The 24,678-nt window shown below is 38.8% G+C and overlaps 1 protein-coding gene across 1 annotated transcript; it reads right to left on the bottom strand.

The window, feature by feature from the left end:
- Nucleotides 1-2,013: 2,013 nt before the first annotated feature.
- LOC124140169 (probable glutamate receptor) lies at nucleotides 2,014-14,057 on the bottom strand. Its single transcript, XM_046507580.1, has 11 exons — nucleotides 13,967-14,057; nucleotides 12,255-12,359; nucleotides 10,551-10,747; nucleotides 9,895-10,035; nucleotides 8,770-8,931; nucleotides 8,510-8,610; nucleotides 8,171-8,261; nucleotides 7,007-7,325; nucleotides 4,700-4,917; nucleotides 3,865-4,130; nucleotides 2,014-2,345 (listed from the first exon to the last, which is right to left on the bottom strand). The coding sequence occupies exons 1-11, from the start codon at nucleotides 14,046-14,048 to the stop codon at nucleotides 2,102-2,104; spliced, it is 1,926 nt and encodes a 641-aa protein (XP_046363536.1). The 5' UTR covers nucleotides 14,049-14,057; the 3' UTR covers nucleotides 2,014-2,101.
- Nucleotides 14,058-24,678: the final 10,621 nt, after the last annotated feature.

Raw genomic sequence — 24,678 nt, 5'->3', positions numbered from 1 at the left:
GCTATAGTAAATTTTATTCATTATTAATTAATATTGATGTTTCTTTTAATATGACTCATGACGATCGATGAATCGCATCAGCGTTTTGACATAAAAAAATCCATCTCTAGTGGTGGTATAGGTATATTAATCTGGCTCCAGTGGAAGTGGTCCAGAACCCCTATTACCTATAAAAATGTATATCATAGAAGCATTGATTGACTCCAGGTGGTGGTGAGCTGGAGTCAATTTAGTTTAATCTCATGACTATCGTTGAATCACATCAGCGTTTTGACATGAAAAATTCCGTCTGTAGTGGTGGTATAGGTATATAAATCTGGCTCCAGTGGAAGTGGTCCAGAACACCTATTACCTATACTACTGTTCAAGACTTAGTGTATTAAGGTAGGTAGGCCTGTCCATAAATTAAGTTGATGAAGGTGTGCCCCCTGATGTTTTTGTTAAAAATAAACATTAAATGAAGCTTTACTCTTTGTGTTTTATCTATTATTAGAGTTGATCACCCGGACAGGAGCCTCATAGAACATATAGGCTAAAGAATACAGCACAGGGAGAAGAGAACCGAACGCAAAGCACCTCAGCTTGGCCAAACTTTCGATACTGGTGGCTTTTTGCCCGTGTTTTAAGCAGTAGACAAATTTGTCTGACAAATTTGTTTTCAAATATTACTTTGTAGTCATGATTGTGTATATATCAATTTGTTCTCATCGCTGTAAATTTTATCTCACTCCCTCATATACACTATATACACTATACTACTAACTAATGCTAATATTAATACTGATACTAATTACACTATGTACACTATTCTTGTTTAGGTGACACACTCATATGAAACCTGTGACTGCCACAAATGTACTTACACGTGGATAACTGTAATTGACATACTGAGCATCGATCTACACAATTGGGGTGCGATGACATGCATCAACCGAGTCTCCAGCCTGACCGCCCAATACCATGAGTCGCTACTTGAGACACGCATGGGTTGTTGAAAACCGGAGACCATACATGTATGTGTTGACCAATTCCAACCAGGATGTTCACGGGTCCCGTGTAGTATGCTCTAATATGGAATCTTTCAGGTGTATTACCACTAGGGAAGTAAAAAAGGTAAATATTTCAATCTTAGGCAAAACACAGTTTATTTCTTCATTTTGCCACACATCTTCCTAATATAGAATAGCATGCCAAGACTGCAGATCTGGCTACCGCAAGTGTTGTCAACATCATTTGTTATGATATTGCGGATGTACATGGCGATCCAGACGTTGTGTGGGCATAATAAATGCAAGCACTGCAGAATAGCTCTATTATTGTTTTAATTTTGTGAATATCTGTACGAGTGGATGCAAAAGGCTCCTTCATTTTACAAACAGGCACAAAAATTAGAAACAAACGTTTCTGAAACGTAGATCATATTTGGTTTAACGCCGCTTTTAACATTATTCCAGTTACATCACGGCGTAGGAAAGGAAAGTGTGAGAGGAAAGCCCGAAGTTATGCAGGTCTCAGCAGTGTAACACTTTGGTGAAACCCACGAGCACGGGTTTGGGCTGCCAAACCTAGAAACAACTGGGATTCGAACCCATAATCATAGGTTTCTGGCGTGCCCAAGCCACGCAACTCTGCACAGCGAATTAAAATTCTTCGAGCTATCTGTTGTTGGGGTATGTATAATCTGGAATATAGTTAAACAAAAACAATATTAAACAGTGTATAAGCATTCTTGATTTACAACTGCCAGCAGTGACCCAGTATGACCCTGGATGTTAACCCGCGCGCAATTGCTCTTCTCAGCACGTAGAGATGTTGTTCTGGTCAAGTTTGCCAGTGTATGAGGTATCATCGCAGTGATGTATGCCCACTTACCTGCATATGTGGCCTCACCCTGTACAGCAATTGTCTTGGATACATCAGTACGTAGTACGAACAATTATAACGGATAACGACTTTTATTGCATAACAACAGTTTTTTTATTATTATTGCACAACACGTAACACATTTATTTTTATTGCAACCCAACGTGTTATTTGAACAATCAAGTTTAAGGGACATGTGTCATGTTGGGGATGCTGACGTGAACATGCAAAGTGATAGCTAAGTATCTGTCAATGAAGCGATGTTCCTTCGTGGCATAATTTGAAACAAATAAGTCTCGCCCAGTAGCACCATGGAGGCAACAGATACACCGACAGCACAAGCTGCGAGGGCACTGTAGTAGTCGTGTACGTGTAGTGTAGACACGCCTACATCTATAGACTTGTCGGAACAGGACTCCTGGGTGGGAACCCACTTCCCATACCATTTAGGATACAGTCCCGTGTCCATCACAGACAACACCCTGTAATGAAAATACCGAAAGTACATACATTTGCTCATGTTAGATTAAAGTTATGCAGCTTTGGTTGCAGAATTGCAGTGCAGTTACTACTTGGATTTATTCTTCCAAGATGTTTTAGTGAGGGGAACATAGCAGCAATGTATACTCTGCAAAGAAAGAAACACAAAGGTAAAGAGGAAAGAATAAAGTGTTGCAGAAATTTGATGAAACGATGGAAATATCGCAAAAACAAAACCACGTGAGAGCCTGGCGCCGAAACACACCGACATGACACGCAACATCACAGTTCTATAGCAAGGCACGTGAACAGAGAAAACATGACACGATTGACGGAAGCCCAACGCAATAACGTCATCGGTCTAGTGCAAACAGAGGTATCATCTTTGGCCGTAGCCAGGTTTTTCCACGTAACACCAAGCACCATTGCAAGACTGTTGAACAGTTATAAGACACACTGGACAACACGTGACCGTCACAGAACAGGGCAGAGTTATACGGCTACGTCAATTACGGTCACCACAGCCAACTACGGCAATACCAGGATTGCGTAGGATATCAGCCCAGGAAATGAGGAACCGTTTACGCGCTGAAGCTCTTCGCCCCAGACGACCAGTTCGCGATGGCATTTTGATGGACCTGCATCGTTGGCTGCGACGTCATTGATGTCAAGGTCACAGGGTATGGCGACAAATGTGATGGAGATTTGATTAAGTGACGCGTAACGTTTTATGGTTCGCCGTGCGGATGGTAGATGTCGTATATACAGGTATCTCGGGGGACGTTATGCACGAAACTGCACACAGGAAGTAGGCTGATTTGGTGGTGGTAGTGTGGTGATGTGGGTCGCCACCTTCTACACTAGTAGAACAGGCTTGGTGCAAGTTCTGGGAATTTAACGGCACAACGTTATCTGGATGAGATTTTTCGCCACGCGGCCTTTTCCAACAAGACACAGGGCTAGACTGACAACAGCCTCTTCAGAAATCACAACATCAAGGTCCTGCCATGGCCCTCCATGTCTTCATATTTAAACCCAATAGAACATGTATTGGATGCACTGAATCAACTACTGCGAGCACGTCAGCAGTAGAACGGATGAACATTCCTCAGGGCACAATTCGGTATCTCATTGCTTCCATGGAACGACGATGTCAGTTAGTTTTGGACTATAATGGTGGCCATACACGATATTGAGAACAGGGGAACTTCACCTTGACAGTCTACTGTTCCATGTGTGAGATATTGAACCTGGTTCAATGACAATGATGTGTGCCAATTTTGAACAATAGATTACAATCTGATGATTATTTATATGACATATAAAATATACATCTAAATTCACGGGTTTCTGTTTATTTGCAGAGTATATTTAAGTCTCAGAGTCGCCCTGATTAGAAATTTATATTTGTCAGCATCATGCCAAGTCTCGTGGATTTCAACAAATTTACATGCAGAAAAAGCTAGCGCGGGATTCGGTTGTAGGGATCTCAGGAAGGTCAAATTTAAGATATGTCCTTACTTTGAGTGGAATAGTCTCGCCATAGGAGAATGCAAAGGAAACGTCATGCTGGATACGGTTGGTAGGAAGGCTTCTTTCATCTTAGCAAGACTACATGTACCATTCATGATAACATCAGAAGCCACGTTTGACTGCATGTACGCAAAGTATCCCTCATGCAGTCGTTGCAGCTGGTACACGTAATCAGCATCTCCAGACTTGGGACCAACAGCATGTGTTTGTTGTATTTTCTTCCATATCTTTTTCAGCGTTGTCTGATTGGAGCTCTGAAGAAAACAAGCGTAGGCCTGTTCTTTACTTTGTACAGGTCTGTCCTGTTGTGAGGAAATCTAGGCATAGAGTAGAGTAGAAGTATCTTTCAAGGGAAGATAACTTTTCATCATTTGTCCTTATCGTACATTGGTACGATAAGTATTTCCTTAGTACATATGTACCAGAAACGATTGTGTATCTCTTTCTGAATTACAACAAAAATAAACAAATCAGTAGTAAGTATTCATTGACAATCATTTATCAACTATCCCAGCTTACATGTTTGTGCACAAATAGTCACTAAATTGTTTGGTCAAATCAAGCGATTTAAGTTCTTTTAGTATCACAGTCCATGACAGTTGGACGTGTGTTATATTAATTGACACATTAATTACTACGATGCAAATAAATGTTACTTTATCATGTTTGACAAGAACGGAAGCGAGTTTCAACAGGTGTGTTGTCACGACAAACTGTGACTGATCAAGAAGATGATTTGTCAAAACACCGTTGCATCGTAGTCGACAATCATTTAATAGACATTGTGCAGATAAGTAGACAGCTAATTTCTTAAAACGCTCACCATTATAGCCAAACTAAGATAACTCCCAACAGGTGCCCCAATATCGTACACGTCTTGGTTAGCCAGCTCCTCCAGGGTACGGAATGGGACGACTGTTCTACTGACAGTGAGGAAGGCCATTAGGTTACCTCTGTAGATAGCTGTCATGATGAGGCAGAACAACCACCAACAGCTGAACAGCATCCTACCAGAGTCAAACATGGGGATGTCCACTGAGGCTAAAACAATTATGAATATGAATATTATAAACGATAAAATACGAGGTATGATTCATATCCTTTTTGGTCCGCAGCTTCTTCATTATTTACGAAATTGTTTTCAATGTTATACACTCTTCAAAAAAGGAAACGCACAGGTTTTATGTAGTTCATTGAACTTGACTAAGCAAAAAATCCGGAATATAAATTGGATATATGTTATTGGAAAATGTTGGTGGCTTGATATTCGACACACGGTGCGTCAAAACGCAGCCATTGTCGATTTGCAATGTTTTAAACGGCATTGTTTTCACATTTGTTCAAAAATGTCATGGAGGAAAAAAACAGTAAAGCAAAATGCACGTGCGAGTTTTGGCATTCGTAACTTCGTAACGTGGTAGTGGCTATAAAAGACAAGCATAAGCAAAATATTTGTTATTCAGTTGTTCTAAATTCCGAGACTCAGCGCTGCCGATCGGAACATCGCAATAGGGCGTATCCAATGCGGGGAATCGCAGTGTTCTATTGCACGCCACATCAACGTCCACCACAGCATCATTTGCCGCATTTGGGACCGATACACACAGTTCAATTCTACTGCACTTCGTCCAAGAACCGGCCGACCAAGAGTTACCACCCCTGCACAGCATCACTAGATTCGACTGTTTCACCTATGTCATCGCAATGCCACAGCTACGGAGACTGCAGGACGCATCCCTGGTTTGAGGAGTATATCGGATCAGACTGTCAGGAACCATCCTCGCGAGGCTGGAATCCGACCCAGAAGACCAGTTATCATGCCTGTTTTGCAACAGATCCATCGACAGCGACGCTTGGGTTGGTGCCATACCTTAGAGCCTTGGACTTTTGAGAAACTGGAGACGAGTGTGGTTTAGCGATGAATCACGATTTCTTCTTCTCCAGCAAGATGGAAGACAACGTGTTTATCGTCGTCGTCGAAATAAGCGTTTTGCCCCACATTGTGGTGTGAATTCGACAGTTTCGTTTGCGGCAGTGCGTGGCGGTAGTGTCATGGTGTGTGTGTGTGTGTGTGTGTGTGTGTGTGTGTGTGTGTGTGTGTGTGTGTGTGTGTGTGTGTGTGTGTGTGTGTGTGTGTGTGTGTGTGTGTGAATGCAAATCGCAACATGAATCAAATTCTACAACCTCACCTTCTTCTAATCACTGGCCGGCAGAGGGAGCTGTTTCAACAGGACCACGCTCCACCGCAACACAGATCGTGTCAGGGTAGACTACCTTCATAATGCCAACATCAACGACTTGTCCTGGCCCTCGAGCACCTCTGGGATGAACTCGATCGACGTGTACGTCAACGTAAGAACACGCCGCAGATACTCCTCAACTGGCCAACGCGTCGCAAGCAGAATGGCGCAGAATACCGCAGGACAGAATTCGGACACTTATCCAGTCAGTGCCGAGGAGATGCAGAGCCGTGTTTGCTGCCCGTGGCGGTCACACGAGATACGAGTTCAGCTCAACCCTGTGGCCTTATGTGACATGACAATGACCAGTTTTCAATGCCTTTGTACAACGACAGCATGTGACTATTGAGCTCCAAAATCTATGATATTAAATTAAATATATCGACTTTATTAGGTACACTTCATTTACTAAAAGTCTACCTTTCCGTTTCTTTTTCTGAAGAGTGTATGTGTGAATGACACTTTTAAGACCTAATTGTACTGGTAAAAACATATGGTTCATATATCTTTTTTAAGAAACTCAATGGCCGAGGACTTGCTCACAGTAATCCTTTCTCCTCAGGCATAAAATATCGACAATGTTCACGTATTTTAGTTACACGTATGTATTTAGTCAAGTCAGAAGTCCAAAACTTGCAAGCTTACGAAGATAAAGACAGGTTGAACGAAATACTTACATATTATCTCACATACAATTTTCATTCAAATTCCCCTACATATTATCCGAAGAGTTTTCATGTAAATTATAACGTTAACTAGGTATTGTATGGCATAACGTATGGTTAACTAGGTATAGTGGTAACTTGAATATAATTTCACCAAAAATGACTTATTTTTACCGGAGAACATTGATTCATTTCTTGCCGGAACAATATGTGTTAAACACTCACCCTGATTCAGAGGAGGCATGATTCCCATCAAAAGACCACCAGAAGAAACGGAGTTTTTCATTATTCGCCCATCTTTAGATGGATCAGGGGTTGACTTAAGCAGACATACGTGTAGCAGTCCAACGGTGAGCATCACAACAACTCCAACAATGTAGACCTCCCATTTGAAACAAGAGATCAACACTTTCCATATCTTGCTTTCATCTTGCGATGTTTTATAGATCACTGTTGAGTATTCCATGAGTACAGGATATGTAAACTCCATCACCTCTGCACGTTCAATGTTAAATGCATAGGGAACAGAACACATGTCTGCTTCCTGGAATAACACGAAGAGAGTGGTGCAATCAACTTTGACATGTGCAGGCAGTTTAGATTCTTGCAGGTTGTGTATTTCACAGATACTCATCTTGATTACGACATTAACATTTCAACATCAACATGAAAAAATTCTCTGACTTTCACAGCATCTGCTATTTGGCGATATCATGTCAAATGTCATGTTCATTCACTCATAAATATCCTCTTCTTCCCGAGGCAAGGGCGTTAACTGATTAATATAGTCCAGTTTCAACCCTTGCCGAACTAGGCTGGACTGCCGGAGTTATATTTTGGTTTGACCAATGAGTGTTTGCATAGTCCAATCACAATCACGTAGAGAACAAGACATCCGGTTCGCCAAAAAACATTGAATTCAAAGTGCATGATTTGCAATGCATGTGTGCCGCCAACTGGGTATCGACAGACATTTTTTCATGTTTTTAATCAAGGTGCTTCAGTGATTTGATGCACTTCACGATTACAATATCTATAGATCTTGATAATCAATCAGATCGTCTTGACTAGGCGCCGCTATGTTGTCTGAAGCAAATGCAAGTGCTTTGAGAAGTCGAATATGATTGGTCAGTAGGAGGGACATAACTCGTAATAGCCACTGGTGGCGCTGCGATCAAGCCTGGAAATCCCAGCCTAGTTCGGCAAGGGCGGAAACTGGACTTTTATAGTCAGTTGACGCCCTTGCCCCGGGAAGATGAAATATCACCAGTGTCATTCGGGTTATATTCTGAAAATTGCATAGATATGTCATGCTTGTAACATCATCTGCACATTGGAAAGCACGATAAAAAGTCATACAGTTCACCTCCCCGTAAAACAAAAATCTACCTCTCTTTGGAGCAGGCCTACAATTCCCGTCCAATTCCCGTCTTCGGTCTTGTGTCCCCACAACTTGTCCGGGGGCTCGATGTACTTGTAACTAGTAACAGATCGTGATTTCACCACAAACTTGTATTGGGTGTTATTTATAACACATGTAAAGAAAATTAGAAAATTGTGAATATTTCAGCAGAATGTTACTTGTAGCTTTTGCTATCATAAGTTTCATGACTATATATCATCACACCACGCTAATGTTTGATGTAGTATCAATTCTGGTTAGAATTTTTACCAATAATAGATTTAACCAACGATTCCTGCTTCTCAAACAGATCAAGACACAGTTACCTGAAATTGAAGCTTTTTGAAAGGTAGTCCATGTATTCACCGGATATACCACTATAGGTAACGATGCCACTGTCTCGCTCCTTTACACTGAAAGGTTTCCACTGTCAAAATCAAGACAGGAAAACACATAACAGTATGTCAGTAATTTGTATGAGGTATATATATATATAAAATGTTTGTTAGCTATATTATGGAAGCCAAGTCACTAATCACGATCAATCAGTGGGCGTATCACATTAGCATAATATATGTAATACTACCTCAAGCGCCACAACAATAAGTTTTCTTCCATTGAGACCAAATCTAGTATTAGGGTACACCGTGGAGTTGTTTAGGCTGATTGTGCTGCCTCTGTCAAGAATGTCCCACTGTCTACCTTCCTTCGCCCAGAGCAACGTGGCGACCTCCTTTATCGTTGTATTCTACAAATATGAATTTTGAAAACTAAACAATACTTTCATGTTGTTTAAGGGTAAAGTTGGCAAATAGTGTGTGAGTGAGTTTGGTTTAATGCCGCTTTTGACAACAGTTGAGTTTTATCACAGCATCAGTTGAATGTGGGCAGAATGGTTAACCCATGACCATGGGTTCTCTGGGGCAACTATGGAAAGTGAATTGCCGCGTCTTAGACGACAGCGCCACTCAGCTTTAGTGACGGAGGTGACACTCCTCCTCGGTTATGCATGGGGTTGGAAACCCCAGGGAAGTGAGGTGAGGGGGAAAAAGGCCCGAGGGCGTAACCCGTGATCTTCCTCCCGTTGCTGTCTTCTCGAAGGTTTACAATCCCAAGCATAACCGAGGAGGAATGTCTTATCTGGAGTAGGATATGTTTAGGTTTGTTGTAGGATCAGTTATAACTTGTATTTTAGAACTTAATTTTACTGTTTACTGACTGGCTTGCGAACTTGGTAGTGTACCACGCTGGACACAGATAAAGCGCCACAATTTATTGATCAGATTTACGTCCTTTGAATTGATTGTGACTGAGTTCGCTTGTCATCTGGTCGACTCTGAGATTATGACTCTTGGTTATTACTATCATACCGATTAAATCAAAGTAAAATTATTACACAATTGCGCGATGTGCATGACTTTACAAATATACTGATATGATATATGTCCGATTTACTATGCAGAAGTTTAGCTTGAAACTTGAATGCTTAGTTATCTTAACCTGAACAAACACTTTAACTGCACAACTTCTTGGAGACAAATAGATACATTCTTTACCTTAATGTATTTGATATTTAATATGTTACGCCCGTCACTTCTACATATATGTGTTCTTGTGATGTGATTCTCGAAGACTCTGAACAAATCGCAAGCAGCAAGTTTTGTGACACAGAGACGTGAACGCGAATATGGTCTAAAATAGGTGAACCTACCTTGTTATCAGTCAGTAAGATAACATTGTCCATCGTCAAATTTGTGACAGCAATGCCTGTGTTGTCATTTGGAATGAGAATCCACTTAGAAAAATGTCTCAACACAGACTGCTTGCCGACCTTCATATCAAGCTCCAGCCCCTGAAAAACAGACATGCAAGTTCATCTACAAGTACTGTTAAGATCACAGCTATAGTGACAAGAATATGTCTTAACACGTATTCTGTATTTTCTGTATACTGACATTTCTTCGCGAAATTAGGGTGTTGGTGTCAGAGCAACAACATCCAATGGAAGTATGAAGTTTGCCGCCTTGCACATAACAAACCTTAAGAAATATACTAATATATAGAAATGCACACGGTATGTAGGTAAGTTTCAACCTTGGCAAGACTGCAAGAGCTTATTGAATGCGTCTATTATATACGCGTTTATCCCTCCCGTCGTAAGAGCTTGTTAAGGGCAGCTAGTATGTACGTATATCCTTTTACCGTGGCAAGAGCTTGTTGAGTGCACCTGGTATATACGTAAATACCTATCGTGGCAAGAACATGTTGAGTGCATCTAGTATCTACTACATTCCTTTAGTGGAAAGAGTTTGTTACGTGCATCTTGTATGCAAGAACATGTGTATATACATGTACGTATATTCTTACCGTGACTAGAGCTTGTTGAATGCACCTTGCCGAGCAGGACAGGACAACGTTGAGCGTTCTGCGCATCATATCGATATTCCCATGCTGAACCAAGTCGTCAATGACTGATGTCAAGTCATCCTGAAATGTATCCTCTCCCATAAACTGTACTTTTGTTCGATGCGTCAAGTTACCAGTGAGTTTGTATAGACAGGTATCTGAAGTGTGCAAGTGTAAATGTGCATGGTCATTGCATTTATTTACATTAAGCATTATTTAAGAAATTAACGACACGTGGTCGTTATTCTTCCTACACTGTTTTATTGAACGATGAACAACGATCACAAGTCGTTTATTTCTTATATGAGATATCAACGTTATGTTCAGCCCATTGAAGGATGTTGATAAATGTGCAACCTTTTAAAATGGTTACCTAACTTTAATAATGATGACTTCCTGAATAGAATCCGACCTCGTCAATGTCGGATAAGTCCATTTTATAAACAGGTTCGTTACGTTTTGTCGCATATTCTCTGTACCTTTCGTCTCCTAAAACCGATTGTCATATCCCTCCTACGTTTGGATGCGATCATTCGGCCACTACGTTTTTCTGAGGAACCCCAGGTGCATCTATGGAGGACAACTCTCAAGACACTTCCCGCTCAAAAATAACGTCGTCCAGTATGTGACGTCATCAAATTAGAAGCGCATATTCGAATATCGAGAAATGACGTCACGATGGAACATTTTTTTATTGTAAAATAAACCACGCTTCGTTCTCCATTGCTCTTTACGATTTATCGCGTAGGCTATCTTATATTTAATTTGTAGAGAACTGCTTTGCGTGATCGTGTTTATTTACTATTACCACTGTGTGTACAATATGGACATCTACTCACCAACTGGTTTGTTATCGACTGGTTTCAGCCACCATTTAGAATAATGTATACAATATGAACTGTATAGAATGTGTACATTAACATTGCATGCACGATTTGCAAGCTTCACATAAATATATTGCTCTGATTTTGTCTTGTCAAATGCTGAAGTTCGATAATGATCTCGATAATCTCTGTTCATCTTAATGGCACATAATAACCATTCTGAGGATGCTTGGTTCTCAGAGCAAAATATGATCACATTCCCATGCAGTGAAATAACAAGGTGGTTTATTTGTGTATTGACATACTCAAACCATTGTTATTTAACAACAGTGTAATATGATAAACTAAGGGGAAAACTGAAGTATACCGAGCTGTTGTTTTATACTGTAATTCAAAATTGAAAGAACTGTTATAAATTCGATTATTTATATCTATTCATCACTCATTTCTGCAACAGGTTATAAATAATAATATGTGACTGGGTAATTTTGTCTAAAACATAAACTGGTTCAATGAAGAATTGCGTAAGAAATGAATTTGCAACCACATAACCCATATCATGTTTGAAATGTTGTAATTATGTGCCGAAAAATATTTAAAAAATAAGCAAAATTATATTTTGAAAATTAATATTCTTTGAGTTTGGGCTAACCGCCAGTACAATTCATTTTTATCATTAACTTAGATATTTTCAATTGACAATGAAACTGATATATAGTTTATCATTCTCGTAATTCGAAGACCAAAACTAAGACATGTGTATCATACATGCATGTTGTTATCATAATTTGGGAAAACACCTCTCTGTCTTTTATCTACTATAATCTCTGAATCTTCGTACCTTGTTCGCCATCGTAAATAATGTAGACAGTTTCCATCTTCTCCATTGAGATGATGTTTGAAACGGCAGCCATTGTATGACAGTCAGTTTCTGGTGGATTTGTGCCTGACAAAACAAATCTTATGATCATGACACCGCATGGAATTCTTCGCCTGTACTTCATATTTCCCCTTTCTTTGTTACTTTGTAATGACAGCATTATCTGTTTTTGGTTATTGAGAGATTGCTTATCTTTGCCGATGTTCATTTATGGAACATGATTAGTGAGACATTATTGATATTTGTATTTTGGGCATTTCATCATCATTGTTTTAATAGTTTCTGATCAGAAAACCACAAACAAGAAAAAAGCAACACAGAAGGAGCCGACACCAAATGGCAAATAATCAGTATGAAAAACGTGCAACTTTATGAATAACAACCTTTGGTTTATGGCATATAGCGACGTTTCGATTCGAGTTTCTTAAATAGATCTTTATAGGCAGACGGAATGTAATACCCTTGATCTCTGTTGATCAAAGTTTTGTGACAGCGGATTTCTATATCTTCTGAGAGTTTTCTTTTGGGGAAGTCCTGATGTTTTGTTGAGAGGATTTAGACTTTGTCAAAATGAATTTAATGTCTATGGAATTTTTGCTTGTCTGCCTATGACAATCTACTTAAGCAATAGACTAGTTAAATTAGGATCCAATCAGCCTGTCGAAACTGTATAAACCCTTAATCTTCACCCTTACTGTATATCTGGCTTCACGACTCGTGTGCTTCATCGTTAATCTTACTGTACATTTGGCTTCATCAAATCATCTACTTGTTATCTATTACCCTTGTTGTCAATGTTAATCTGCTGCTTATCAAAACATGTCGTGCATATTTACCTCTCCTCACTTGGTTGTTGTCACTCCATCTTGATAACGGTGTAAGAATCTACATCGAAACGTCGCTATATGCAATAAACCAGAAGTTGTTATCCATAACGTTGTACGACAATCAAACAATTAACACCACTTTGAACAGTATTTCAGTTATATTCTTGTTGTATGCATCAGTAATGCACATATATTCCTACCGTAATAAGGGCTTGTTGCATACATTGGTATATACACGTGTATTCCCACCATGGCAAGTGCTTGTTGAATGCATCTAGTATATAGATATTTCCTCTCGGTACCAGAGAAGTGACGCACTTCATAGACAGCATAGGACCATAGTGCATTTAGGGAACGTAACTCTGTTCAGTGAATTGGCTAGAAATCACTACATATGTTATTCAGATGCAGGTTGATAGACGATATGGGGCGGTCGGGTAGCCTAGTGTTTAAAGCGTTCGCTCGTCACGCCGAAGACCCGGGTTCGATTCCCGACATGGGTACAATGTGTGAAGCTCATTTCTGGTGTCCCCCGCCGTGATATTGCTGGAATATTGCCAAAAGTAGCGTAAAACCATATTCACTCACTCACTGATAGAAGATATAACCTCCTTATCAATGTCGTGATAACGAGGACGATTTGAGTATCGAGTAACCACAGATAAAATCCATGTTTCTATTGAGGCTAGTTATTATCTAATGTTCGTTGGATGTGATAAAGCATTGATGAGCATTATGTGCGGGGATTATAATAACGTCATTATTAACATGTATGGTGTTGCCGTATGAAGCGAAATAATCACACTACTAAAGTGAAATCGTGAACATTAACGTAATCTGACTTACCTGTGTTCCAACGTGTCTGTGTTACCTGTTGAACCGTCGAAACACATTGGACCAGGATACCCAGAAACAACGGGGACAACATCTCTTGAACAACGAGGCCGTGAATACAGAAGACCTTGTTTACAGGGTGTTTATATACTTTATATTAATCAATAGGATACACTTTGGAGCCAAAAAGACAAATCACATGTGTGTACTAATGAGTGATGAACAAGTTTTACGAGAATCGTACTTACCATTCATATTTTATTTTATAGCCAAAGAGCTAATGGCATATTACTGCAAGATGATTATTTGCCTTTTTCGCTAACCAGGTGGTTTTGAAAGTCATTAGCTAAGTGATGATGGGTAATTGGTGCGTCTGCCAAATGAAAAAGGTTTTAACAATTGTTTATGGATCAACAAAACGCGCACTCGGTTCAACAGAGAAAAGAAGCCTGCTTGTTAATATATGTTAAAGCTATAGATATATAGATAGATGGATAGATAAAAGGCGAAAGTCCAAAGTTGATCTCTATCATATACTCTATCGGTCCCACCATTGTGATTTTCAAAAGTACATGTATATCCAAGCTCTTTCCAAGTGTACGACATCGTCGTTACAATCCCGTTAAAATCGCTGACACCAGTGTTGAAGCCGCCGTTACAAGAATCTGGAAATTTGCCCTCTGACCCTAAATGTAGTGACAATTATATTTTGGGATATGTCTTTGGGCATGCCATCCTGATGAATTTGAAAAGGTTTACGATGAACTATATTCTAGATGAATTTTCGTTTTGTTTGTTTCATCAGATTGGTTCGAGATTGCAGACCAACAGGAAAACGCCTTTAATTTCCTCCTTATATTCTTATCACGACAATTACAAGTGAAATTGATATGGTCAAACAAAGCAAATAAGATAGTTTCGGGGAAAGAGTAATCGGCGTCACGACAGTGATCACTTGTTTGTAGGTAATGTAAAACATTGAAGTTAACATACTATTTTCATTTAAACAGTTTTCGCAATAAAGTAGTTACACCAAGGATGGTAGCTCCGGTGTGCTGGACTGACTCCTAGCTCCGACGTTCACACCATTTGACCCTCATGCCATGATTATAAATAACAGCAGGCTGAGGATGAGCTTTAAAAACCCTTTCAATAATAATCAGTCCGTTGTACGATTACGGCTTGATCATATAAACACGTGTTTATTAATAATAACAAGAGCAAGGTAATTGTATTTCGCAAAGTTGGTTGACTAGAGAAATATGATTGGTTTTTTTCTCTGAATACATAAATACTTAGGTGTACATTTTTCAAGCTCTGGATCATAGTTTAATACACATAAAACTTTAACACTTCAGGCCAATAAAGTTTTGCAGTCACTAGAACCAAACGTTATTGATTTTCACAAGTTACCTTTACATGTTTTGACTCACCTATTTGATGTCAAGCTTTTACCAATTTTGTTGTATGGCAGTGTAGTTTGTTTTGTTGTTGTTGGGGTTTTTTGGGTTGTTTTTTTGGGTTGTTTTTTTTTTTTTGGGGGGGGGGGGGGGGGGGGGGAGGGTTTTAAATACATGAAAATATTTAAATATTGAACTAGATTGATATTACAATCCTATTTTGAAACATGTTAATTATTATCAAGTGTCCTTGGCTGATAAAGATATTGAATGTTCGGCTTGTCATGTAAAACAACTATTATCATCATATGGTTTTGGTTCTGGCTATTGTAATCAAGATGTTCCAAATGTAAATACGTTTATTGTTTGTTTTAAGCAAAGATGTATAGATATAGACCAGCCAACTTGGTTAAGTAAAGTAAAAACATTATCCAAACTTGAAATGTATTCACAAATTAAACCATGCATTGTATTACAAAAATATTTAACATTAATACCTGTTGGTGTATATCTATTTGCTCTTAGATCTTTCCGTTGTTCTAGTCATAACCTAATGCTTGAAGGAGGTAGAAAAATTGGTCTTTCTAGAGATGAACGCTGTGTAGTCTGTGTAATTGAAACACGGACTTTTTGGCGTTGAATGTCAATTTTATTCAGATCTAAGAAATAGTCTTATACCTAACTATTATCATTCCCAACCTTCATTTGATAAATTTTGCACTCTTATGTCTTGCCAAAATGAACATGTTATTAATGAATGAGATAAATATATTATTCATGCTTGTAAGAAACAACAATAGTTTTTCAAATGTATGCAATAATTCAATTATTTCACTATGTATATCACTTGTATTATCTGGCTCTATTGTTGTAATCCACTGTATCCATATTGTATAATGGGCCGGTGGACTCTTTACTGAAAATAAACTCATTCTAATCTATAAACATTTGTTGAATCTTGACTGATTGTTCTGAGATTATCTCTCATCTTCGTAGTTAGAAAAAGAAATGTGATAGTCACCAAAGGTTGACGCTGCTGGAATGTTGTTCAACATGAAGGGAACATTGACTGTTGGAAAGTTGAAGTCATCCCCCTTGTCATGCAGTCTTGTGGATAATTGATCTAAATCAAATATATGATCAAATTGATGCACCATTATGCAATTAAACGAGCAAAATGCCTAACATAATATATAAATTATATCCTGTTCTGTCAACACTTTTTTTAACCATTCGATTTAAAATGTAAATAATCAGTAGCATAACTTCATATTCCATGGATGCAGACTGAATCGAGTTAGGGACATCGATTCAGTTACAGTTTGCTTATGATTTATAGGCTTTGTTCAGCAGCGATATTTATGGTCAGTGAATGCTGCATATTTGACAAATAGTCCTTCTGACCGACATTTGAGCAGAGGCTAACTCGTTGTGTCAGTTCTTTATGAAGATACATAAATTCAGTACCACGATGTGTATCGATAAAAAACAAAACTTTGATATAAAGTGTTTCAGTTGCTATACATCTTTAATACATCCAATTAGCTCGCGCCTATCCTAACTAAGATACCTCCCAACAGGTACCCCAGTGTCCTACATGTCTTGGTTTGCCAACTCCTCTAGGGATAAATGTGTGCAATGGTTCACATAATAGCAACTCTTTACATCTTATACCGATTAACACAACAAACTTTCCACACCGCCATAACGGCCTTAAAAGTTATCTAAGCGTTATCATAATTATTATGTATAGTGTCATGACATTGACTATGTCGTTACTGGACGTATACCTTTCGGTAATAATTACAATATGCACCTTAATATAGCTTATAAAGATGGGAATCTATTTATCAATGATAACATATTGTAATGTTGTTACGCCATTGAAGTGCTGCCCTTTATTAAATGAATGACTGAACTAATAATAACAACTTCTTGACAAAAAGAGGGTATATTCCCATGTGTGACGGTGCAAAAAATGAAACAAGCAAGAAATGTTTACCCAGTTTATATTGCTATTACCTGACGATCAAATAAAACTTTATCAGAAGTAGCAATGTAACCACAGGACAAAAAAGACCATGGTAACGTGGTGAGCATTCTTGAGGGGGCTACCCTCTGTATGGATAAGTGTGCATAAGAATGTGTATGAAATATGTCTTGACCATAATGCAATTATTCACAGTCTGGCTCAGATCTTGGCTGTTAATCAGCGGGTGTGATCTTTGTTGAACACGTCAAGTCAGGTCGTCCCAGATAAGCTCGATTAGCGACGAGAGGGCACTGGCCAAGATATCATGTTGATGTTGATGTTGGCGTAAAGGAAATCCTCTACAATACGTTGTGTGTGAGGTCTGTCTTTATCATGATCAGATGTTGCGCTGTCAGCGTTGTCCCCTGTCCAATAATCATCCATTGCCACCCTTACCCGAAGAGCCACGAATTGCATCTGCAACTCAATAACTTCAGCAAGACAAGAAATCAAGCACCTGACATGTGATGATAATATGACTAATATTTAGACAAAGTTATGCATTTGCTTTCAAAAACAGCCTGCCATCGAAAGACAGTAAAATAAACAGTAACATATCACAGATTTACGTTAAAAAACAAGCTTGAAAACAATAACGAGATCCAATTGTTAAACGACACAATATAAAACTTTGGTATATGTCAGTCTGAAAATAATGTAATTAACACAGTCAATAACTTAGTCCAAAATCAATTAGATTTGTACCTGTGAGTCGTTGGTCTTATTATATGCTGATAATAATGTATCATTTACCGAAACATGTGAAGAATTGCAAAACGCTCTAGGAACATTTGAGTTCATTGACATATGTGGAAACTGAACGTAAATGCTAGCACAACAAAAGTTACCTTTTTCAGCCTAAGTACGTAAACCACATATTTGTCATTTAAACAATGTACCAACTGAAACTGTGAAAGAATATGTATATAACTTGGCGTGTTACTTCAGATATCAAGCCACCATCGCGATATGACAGACAGACAGACAGGCAGATTTTATAAGACTGATAGTTAACATCTTGTTTTAGGCCTATTGTTAAACATCGGAATACACTTTGCTCTAAGATGTTCATACTTATCACATACTAATAAAACATATAACTTATCCTCAATTTCTTCTAATTGACAGTTTTTACAGATTTAAACGTCCTTTTTTCACATCTACGCATAAAATTTACACTGAAATTGTGTAATGACACTCTGAATTTACATACTGCCCTAACAAGCGATTTATCATCTATCATAATTATATACTTCTCTGGTTCTATAGGGGCGGTCGGGTAGCCTAGTGGTTAAAGCGTTCGCTCGTCACGCCGAAGACCCAGGTTCGATTCCTGACATGGGTACATTGTGTGAAGCCCATTCCTGGTGTCCCCCTGGTGATATTGCTGGAATATTGCCAAAAAGCAGCGTAAAACCATACTCACTCGCTCTGGTTCTATAGCAGACTTGATATCCTTTAATGAAGTTGCATTAATGAATGATGCAGATTTGTGATGCTTGAAATTCGGGGAAAACTTATGTTAAACGATAGGAACTTCATGTGGTTAAGTCATAGTAAGGATTGTCTAAAATGTAATTATATACATTAAATGAATAGTTTGAGCAGTCATGGCGTACAACCACAGAAAGGTCCACCAGTTATGTACAACAATTTATTTATGTTAGAACCGTATCTGTTGTTATTATCACATAATCCATGCACCCGTGTCACATGAATAAAAACAGTAAATCATAGGGACCCTACTAAAACGTGATTTTGGACAATATCGATAGAGAAAACAAAACTGCGTGTAATTGAAACGTTTGTAATGAATTCCATTTCATTTTAGTTTGCAAATCTTAGTGTAAACAACTATTTCTGTAAAAGTACATCTGTAGAACAATATATATAACTAATGAAACCTTATTATGCCCCATTAGGTGTCAAAATAAAATCTGGTATAAAAATATGGTCTATTAATGTTTGATTACACACGTATAACCTTTTTCCTGTTCTTTCAATAGCAAATCCCAAACCTTCTTCGCCTAATTCATCTACTTCCTTAATCAACCTATGTAATTGATTTATTCAGTCTGGTGAGGAGGCAAGAAATAACTTTAAAACATGACAAACGACAACGAAGTTGTTATTCATAAAAAAAATGTCACATATTCTTAATGTCTCATGAAAATAACAACATACCATATACTATTGATCCTAGCAATCACACCGACTTTATGTGTATTTCTTGTTGAATCCTGACGTAATGAAATATGTTCTGTTTGCAGGAACACGACGTTGTGGAAGGAGCAAGAAACATTGAAAACCCAATGGTCGAAATCATTAATTTAATGTTACAGACGTGATTCTGGGAGTCATTTACCAAAGTAGTTATGGGCATCTCATCTCAAATCCTTCCTTGCAGTTCGTTCATATTTACGCATTACCTTTATCAATAGTTCATAGCTCAACAGATTACATGTTTGTATGAATGACGGATACGTAACAACCCAAAGACATTTTCTTAAGTAGCCGAGGTCTAATGGTATCAACCATAGTAATTTTTCAGTTAATGTAATCAAGATTTTCATATGCATATTCATCGTTAATGTGACGCAGGTGGTATGTCAAGCCATTAATCTCAGTTTTAATTGGTTTTAATACGAGTCGTATTTATTTTCGTGTTCATCGCCGCCCGAACGTACTCAGGATGCACATTTTAACAAAGAAGTTTCTAATGAACATTATATATTGATTAAACATTGGTACTACTATTTGTTTTATATATGTTTTATTGATTTGCAACAAACTAATAACATGCTTGCATGATAACAGCTGCAATATGCAGTTTCTGTCTTGTGCTGTTTAGTTGTTGAAATTGTCGCCAACGTTGTGCACACCCATGCGCGTTAGCTAACTGTGCCAGGATCCCTTTGCGGTAAGTTCGGTTTCACGATTCGCCACGAGCGTGTTTGCGAAATTAGATCTCTCAGTACAATGCTCGTGGTCGTAAAGAACGTCTACGTGTAAACACACAAGCCATTCTGCACACAATTTTGCTCTAATTGACATCTCATACAACGTAAATGTAATTAGTTTATTGTCTCCAAAACAATTTACGTGTAAATCATTATATGCGACATTTGAATAGATGTTCATCAGAGCATTTCATTTATCAGTAGCCTTGCCTATGGGAGAGGGACTTGGACATTTGGTGAAATTGTGATGTGTTTTTTTTCTCATGACCAGCTCCGCGGAAGCGAACAAATTAGGCTACGTTTACAAATTTCGTGTTTAATTATATACTCTGCACAAAAGGAAACGCAAAAGTTGTAAAGTCGTAAATATCTGACAGTGTTGTCGACATCCATACAAACATAATACTAAAGATGAATTGGGAATTTCTGAATGGATTGAAATTGATTTGTGTGGAAAGAATTAGGTACTGCAGAAATTTGATGAAAAGAAGGAAAAAATGCAAAACACAACCGCGTTATAGCCTAGCGCCGAAAAACACCAACATGACATGCACGTGCAACATCAATTGAGGGCTATAAATACTTTGGGTTTTCATTTGCATGCCATCACAATCTTACAGGAAGTGAACAGCGAAAACATGCCTCGACTGACGGAAGCCCACCGCAACAACGTCATCGGTCGAGTGCAAACAGGAGAATCGTCTTCAGCCGTAGCCAGGTTTTCACACGCAGCACCAAGCACAAGACTGTGGAACCGTTATCAGACACACGGGACAACTCGTGACCTTCACAGATCCGGTCGACCACGTTTCACTACTGTAGCATTGGGCAGATTCATACGGCTACGTCACTTACGTGAAAGAACCACCACGGCCATCTCTACAACTACGGCAATACAAGGATTGCGTAAGAAAACCGCCCCGGAAGTGAGGTAGGCGTCGTGTTTACGTGCGTCTTGGGGGATGTCACGTACGAAACTGTATACAGGGAGTGGACATTATTGGGGATGTAGGCCGCCAACAGACGTGGCGCAAGTTCTGAGGAATTTAACTCTGCCTGCAGTGCTTGTGCCAACTGTCGTAGGTTTTGTGATTGCTGTTGACGTGCTCGCAGTCGTTGATCCAGTATATCCCATACATGTTCGATAGGGTTTACTTCTGGAGACCTGAAGGGCCATGACAGGACCTTGATGTTGTGATTCCTGAAAAAGGCTGTTGTGAGCCTTGCTGTAACAGTGAGTGGGTTAAAATTTAACGTCGCATCGGCATTATTTCAGCCATATAGTGACGAGACCAAGTTCATATATTCACAATTTAGTTATTTATGCAAAGTTATATTTGAAAACAATTTATGAAACATATTTCAGCATAACAATATCATGTATACAGTTTTAAAACACGGGCTATAGGCTACCAGTAACCAAAGCTAGGCCACCTCGCTTGGGATCATGTGGACTCACAGTACCTCGGCTTCCTGTATGACACCCCAGGAGGATTTACGTCATCACTTTAGCTACTGGTGGTTGTGCACAATACCAGCCAATATTAAAAAAAATACTCAACACTGGTTGATGGTTGGTTTGGAATCATTGTACGGGATCAGAAACAACTGCTTTAGCTGCAGCATCGGCTTTCGAGTTACCTGTTATGCCTACATGACTTAGTAACCAGCCAAAGACGGTGTCACATTGACCAGTAGGGAGATCATAAAAGAGTTCTAAAATATCTAGAGTGCCTGAAAGAAAGACAACGAATCAGAAAAGATTATGAAATTTTTAGATTGTTTTTGATGTTTGATATTGGTCAAAGCTGTTAGAATAGAATTAATACATAAAGAACTAGTATCTGGTTTTCTTGAGGAGACAGTTCTGGATCCAATGATGGTGGCACTTGCAACTTTGCCACCATCCTTGGACCTGTCTGTAAAAATGTATCTGTGAGAATTATGTTTTGTTCGCAACTGGTTGTAAGCTTGTTGATAAACCAAAGTATTTGATTCGAATTTCTTTAGCTGTGTTAGAGTGAGGTCTACTTCTGGCTTCACCATGGCCATCTGTCAGGGAGGAGAAGACAGAAGTCGAGAAGGTGATATTATATATATAGATCTATTTTAGCTGCGGTGATGTGTGGTAAAATTATGATTCCAAGTGGTGGAATCAAGTTGGACAGATTTTGAAACAGGTTTTCAAATTGAGGGCGGAAAACGCAATGATTTCCTGGATTTGATATGTGAATGCAATTTAGTAGTGTATTGCAGTGAAAGTTTAATGCGGTGCTCTTTGAGTGAAGGTTCATCGGCCTCCACATACAAACTGTCCACGGGAGAGGTCCCGTAAGCTCCAAGACAGAGCATTTGGCCCTGATGGTGTATTGTGTCTAATTCTTCTAAATTGCTTTTACAGGCTCCACTATAGACAATGGAACCATAGTCTAGTCTGGAGCGTATTAACGACCTGTACAAGTGAAGGAGGGTGGTCTGATCCCCTCTCAACTCGGAATTTGAAACGACTTTTAACAAGTCGAGAGCCTTCAGGCACTTTGCCTTGAGATATTTGATGTGTGGTAAGAAAGTCAGATGACGGTCACATATGATGCCCAGGAATTTGGCCTCCTCTACTACCTTGATAGGAGTACCATCTAAATATTAATATGGATCCTTAGGCGGTTTGTATTAACGACAAAAGTGAATACAGTTCGTTTTGGATTTAGACAATTTGAAGCCGTTTCCGTTCGCCCATTTTTGAATTTTATTAAGACAGAGCTGTAGCTGTCTTTCTATTGTATTCATAGTCTTACCACGACAAGACATGTTGAAATCGTCCACAACAAGTGTACTATCAACGCTATTGTTTAATACTTTAGTGAGACTGTTAATTTTAATGCTTAATTTTAAGTGTGCCTGATAGTATACTGCCGTTAGGGACGCCTTGATCTTGATCGAAATGTTCAGACAGGGTAGAGCCCACTCGTACTTGAAATTGTCTGTTGTTTAAAAATTGAGATATGAACTGAGGTAATCTGCCCCTTAATCCAAATTCATGCAAATCTTTTGATTATCATATGCCTTCTCAAGCTCGAAAAATATTGATACAGCATGTTGTTTTTGGACAATGGAACTTTAAATAAATGATTCTCAACGCACCAAATGGGCAATGGTACTTTTCGGAAACCACAGTGGATGTCACTGAGTAGGTTATTGGTCACCAAGTTCCAGACTTATCGATTGTTGACCATACGCTCCCTGGTTTTACAAGCACAGCTAGTTAATGGTATTGGACGGTAATTGGGTGGATCTGTATGATCCCATCCATGCTTTGGAATAGGAATAATAACAGCATTGTGCCACGAAGGAGGGAAATTTCCGGTTGTCCATATTTCATCAAATATATTAAGTAACGTTTCCAAACATGAATTGGGCAAGTGTTTCAGGAGCTAATAATGGATGTTGTCAGCTCATGTCATGAGCCTGCCCAAGGGCAGTATGTAATTCATGGAGTGAAAATGTTTTGCTATAGTCCTCACCATTATCAGAGTAAAAATTGGCATTTTTCTTTTCCTGCTGTTTTTGAAACCTCTAAAATATAGTTTTCTGATGAGGAATGGTTTGCCAACGTTTCACCAAGTTTGTTGGCAATTTCAGATATAGTAGTTGAACGTGTATTACCATCTTTGAGATGGTGAACTCAAGATTCTGATCCTTTGCCCTTAATCTTTTGAATAATGTTCCACACCTTGGACATGGGTGTGCGGGAATTGATTTTTGATACATAGTTCCTCCAGGATTGCCGTTTATTCTGTTCAATGGTACGTCTAGCTTTGGCGCCCGTGATTTTAACAGTATTCAAGTTGTAGGCAGTGGGATGTCTGCGGAAATATTTCTTGGCTTTCTTCCCATTTTTTCTAGCTTGTTTACAATCATTATCAAACCATGGTTTACATAAATGAGGGTTTGCAAATGACGCAGGAATGCTTTGGTCTCCAATAGCATTTAACTGATCTGAAAAAAAGATGTATACGATCAGGAATATTCCTGAAACTGTCACGTTTTAGTTTTTTTGTACATAGTGTTTGGAATAAAGTACAGTTGGCCTTTGTAAAGTTCCGCCTTGTGAAAGGTAGTTCGTCAGACGGATTTATAGTTGTAAGTACTGTTTGAAAATGGTCACTTCCACAAATGTTATCATGGACCGACCATTAAAATTCGTTTAAAATATTTGCATCTGTCAGTGAAAGGTCAAGGGCAAAGTATGTGTTAGTGGCAGGATGATGATAGGTATTAGAACCATTATTAAAGATGCATATGAATAAATCATTACTTGAGATAAAATCTTCA

Source organism: Haliotis rufescens, unplaced genomic scaffold, assembly GCF_023055435.1.
Source record: "Haliotis rufescens isolate VD_foot unplaced genomic scaffold, xgHalRufe1.0.p SCAF_28, whole genome shotgun sequence".
Classification (NCBI taxonomy): Eukaryota; Metazoa; Mollusca; class Gastropoda; order Lepetellida; family Haliotidae; genus Haliotis; species Haliotis rufescens.
Note: the sequence above shows the minus strand (reverse complement) of the source record. Positions and strands in the feature narration are given on the sequence as shown.

Bases quoted from the DNA above. Each gene is read 5' to 3' on its own strand.
- LOC124140169 (XM_046507580.1), bottom strand. From the start codon at position 14,048: ATGTTGTCCCCGTTGTTTCTGGGTATCCTGGTCCAATGTGTTTCGACG. The intron at 7,326-8,170 runs GTAGATTTTTGT...GTGTTATTCCAG, and splicing joins TAGGCCTGCTCCAAAGAGAG to GAAGCAGACATGTGTTCTGT. The intron at 2,346-3,864 runs GTAAGGACATAT...TTTTCATTACAG, and splicing joins GCGAGACTATTCCACTCAAA to GGTGTTGTCTGTGATGGACA.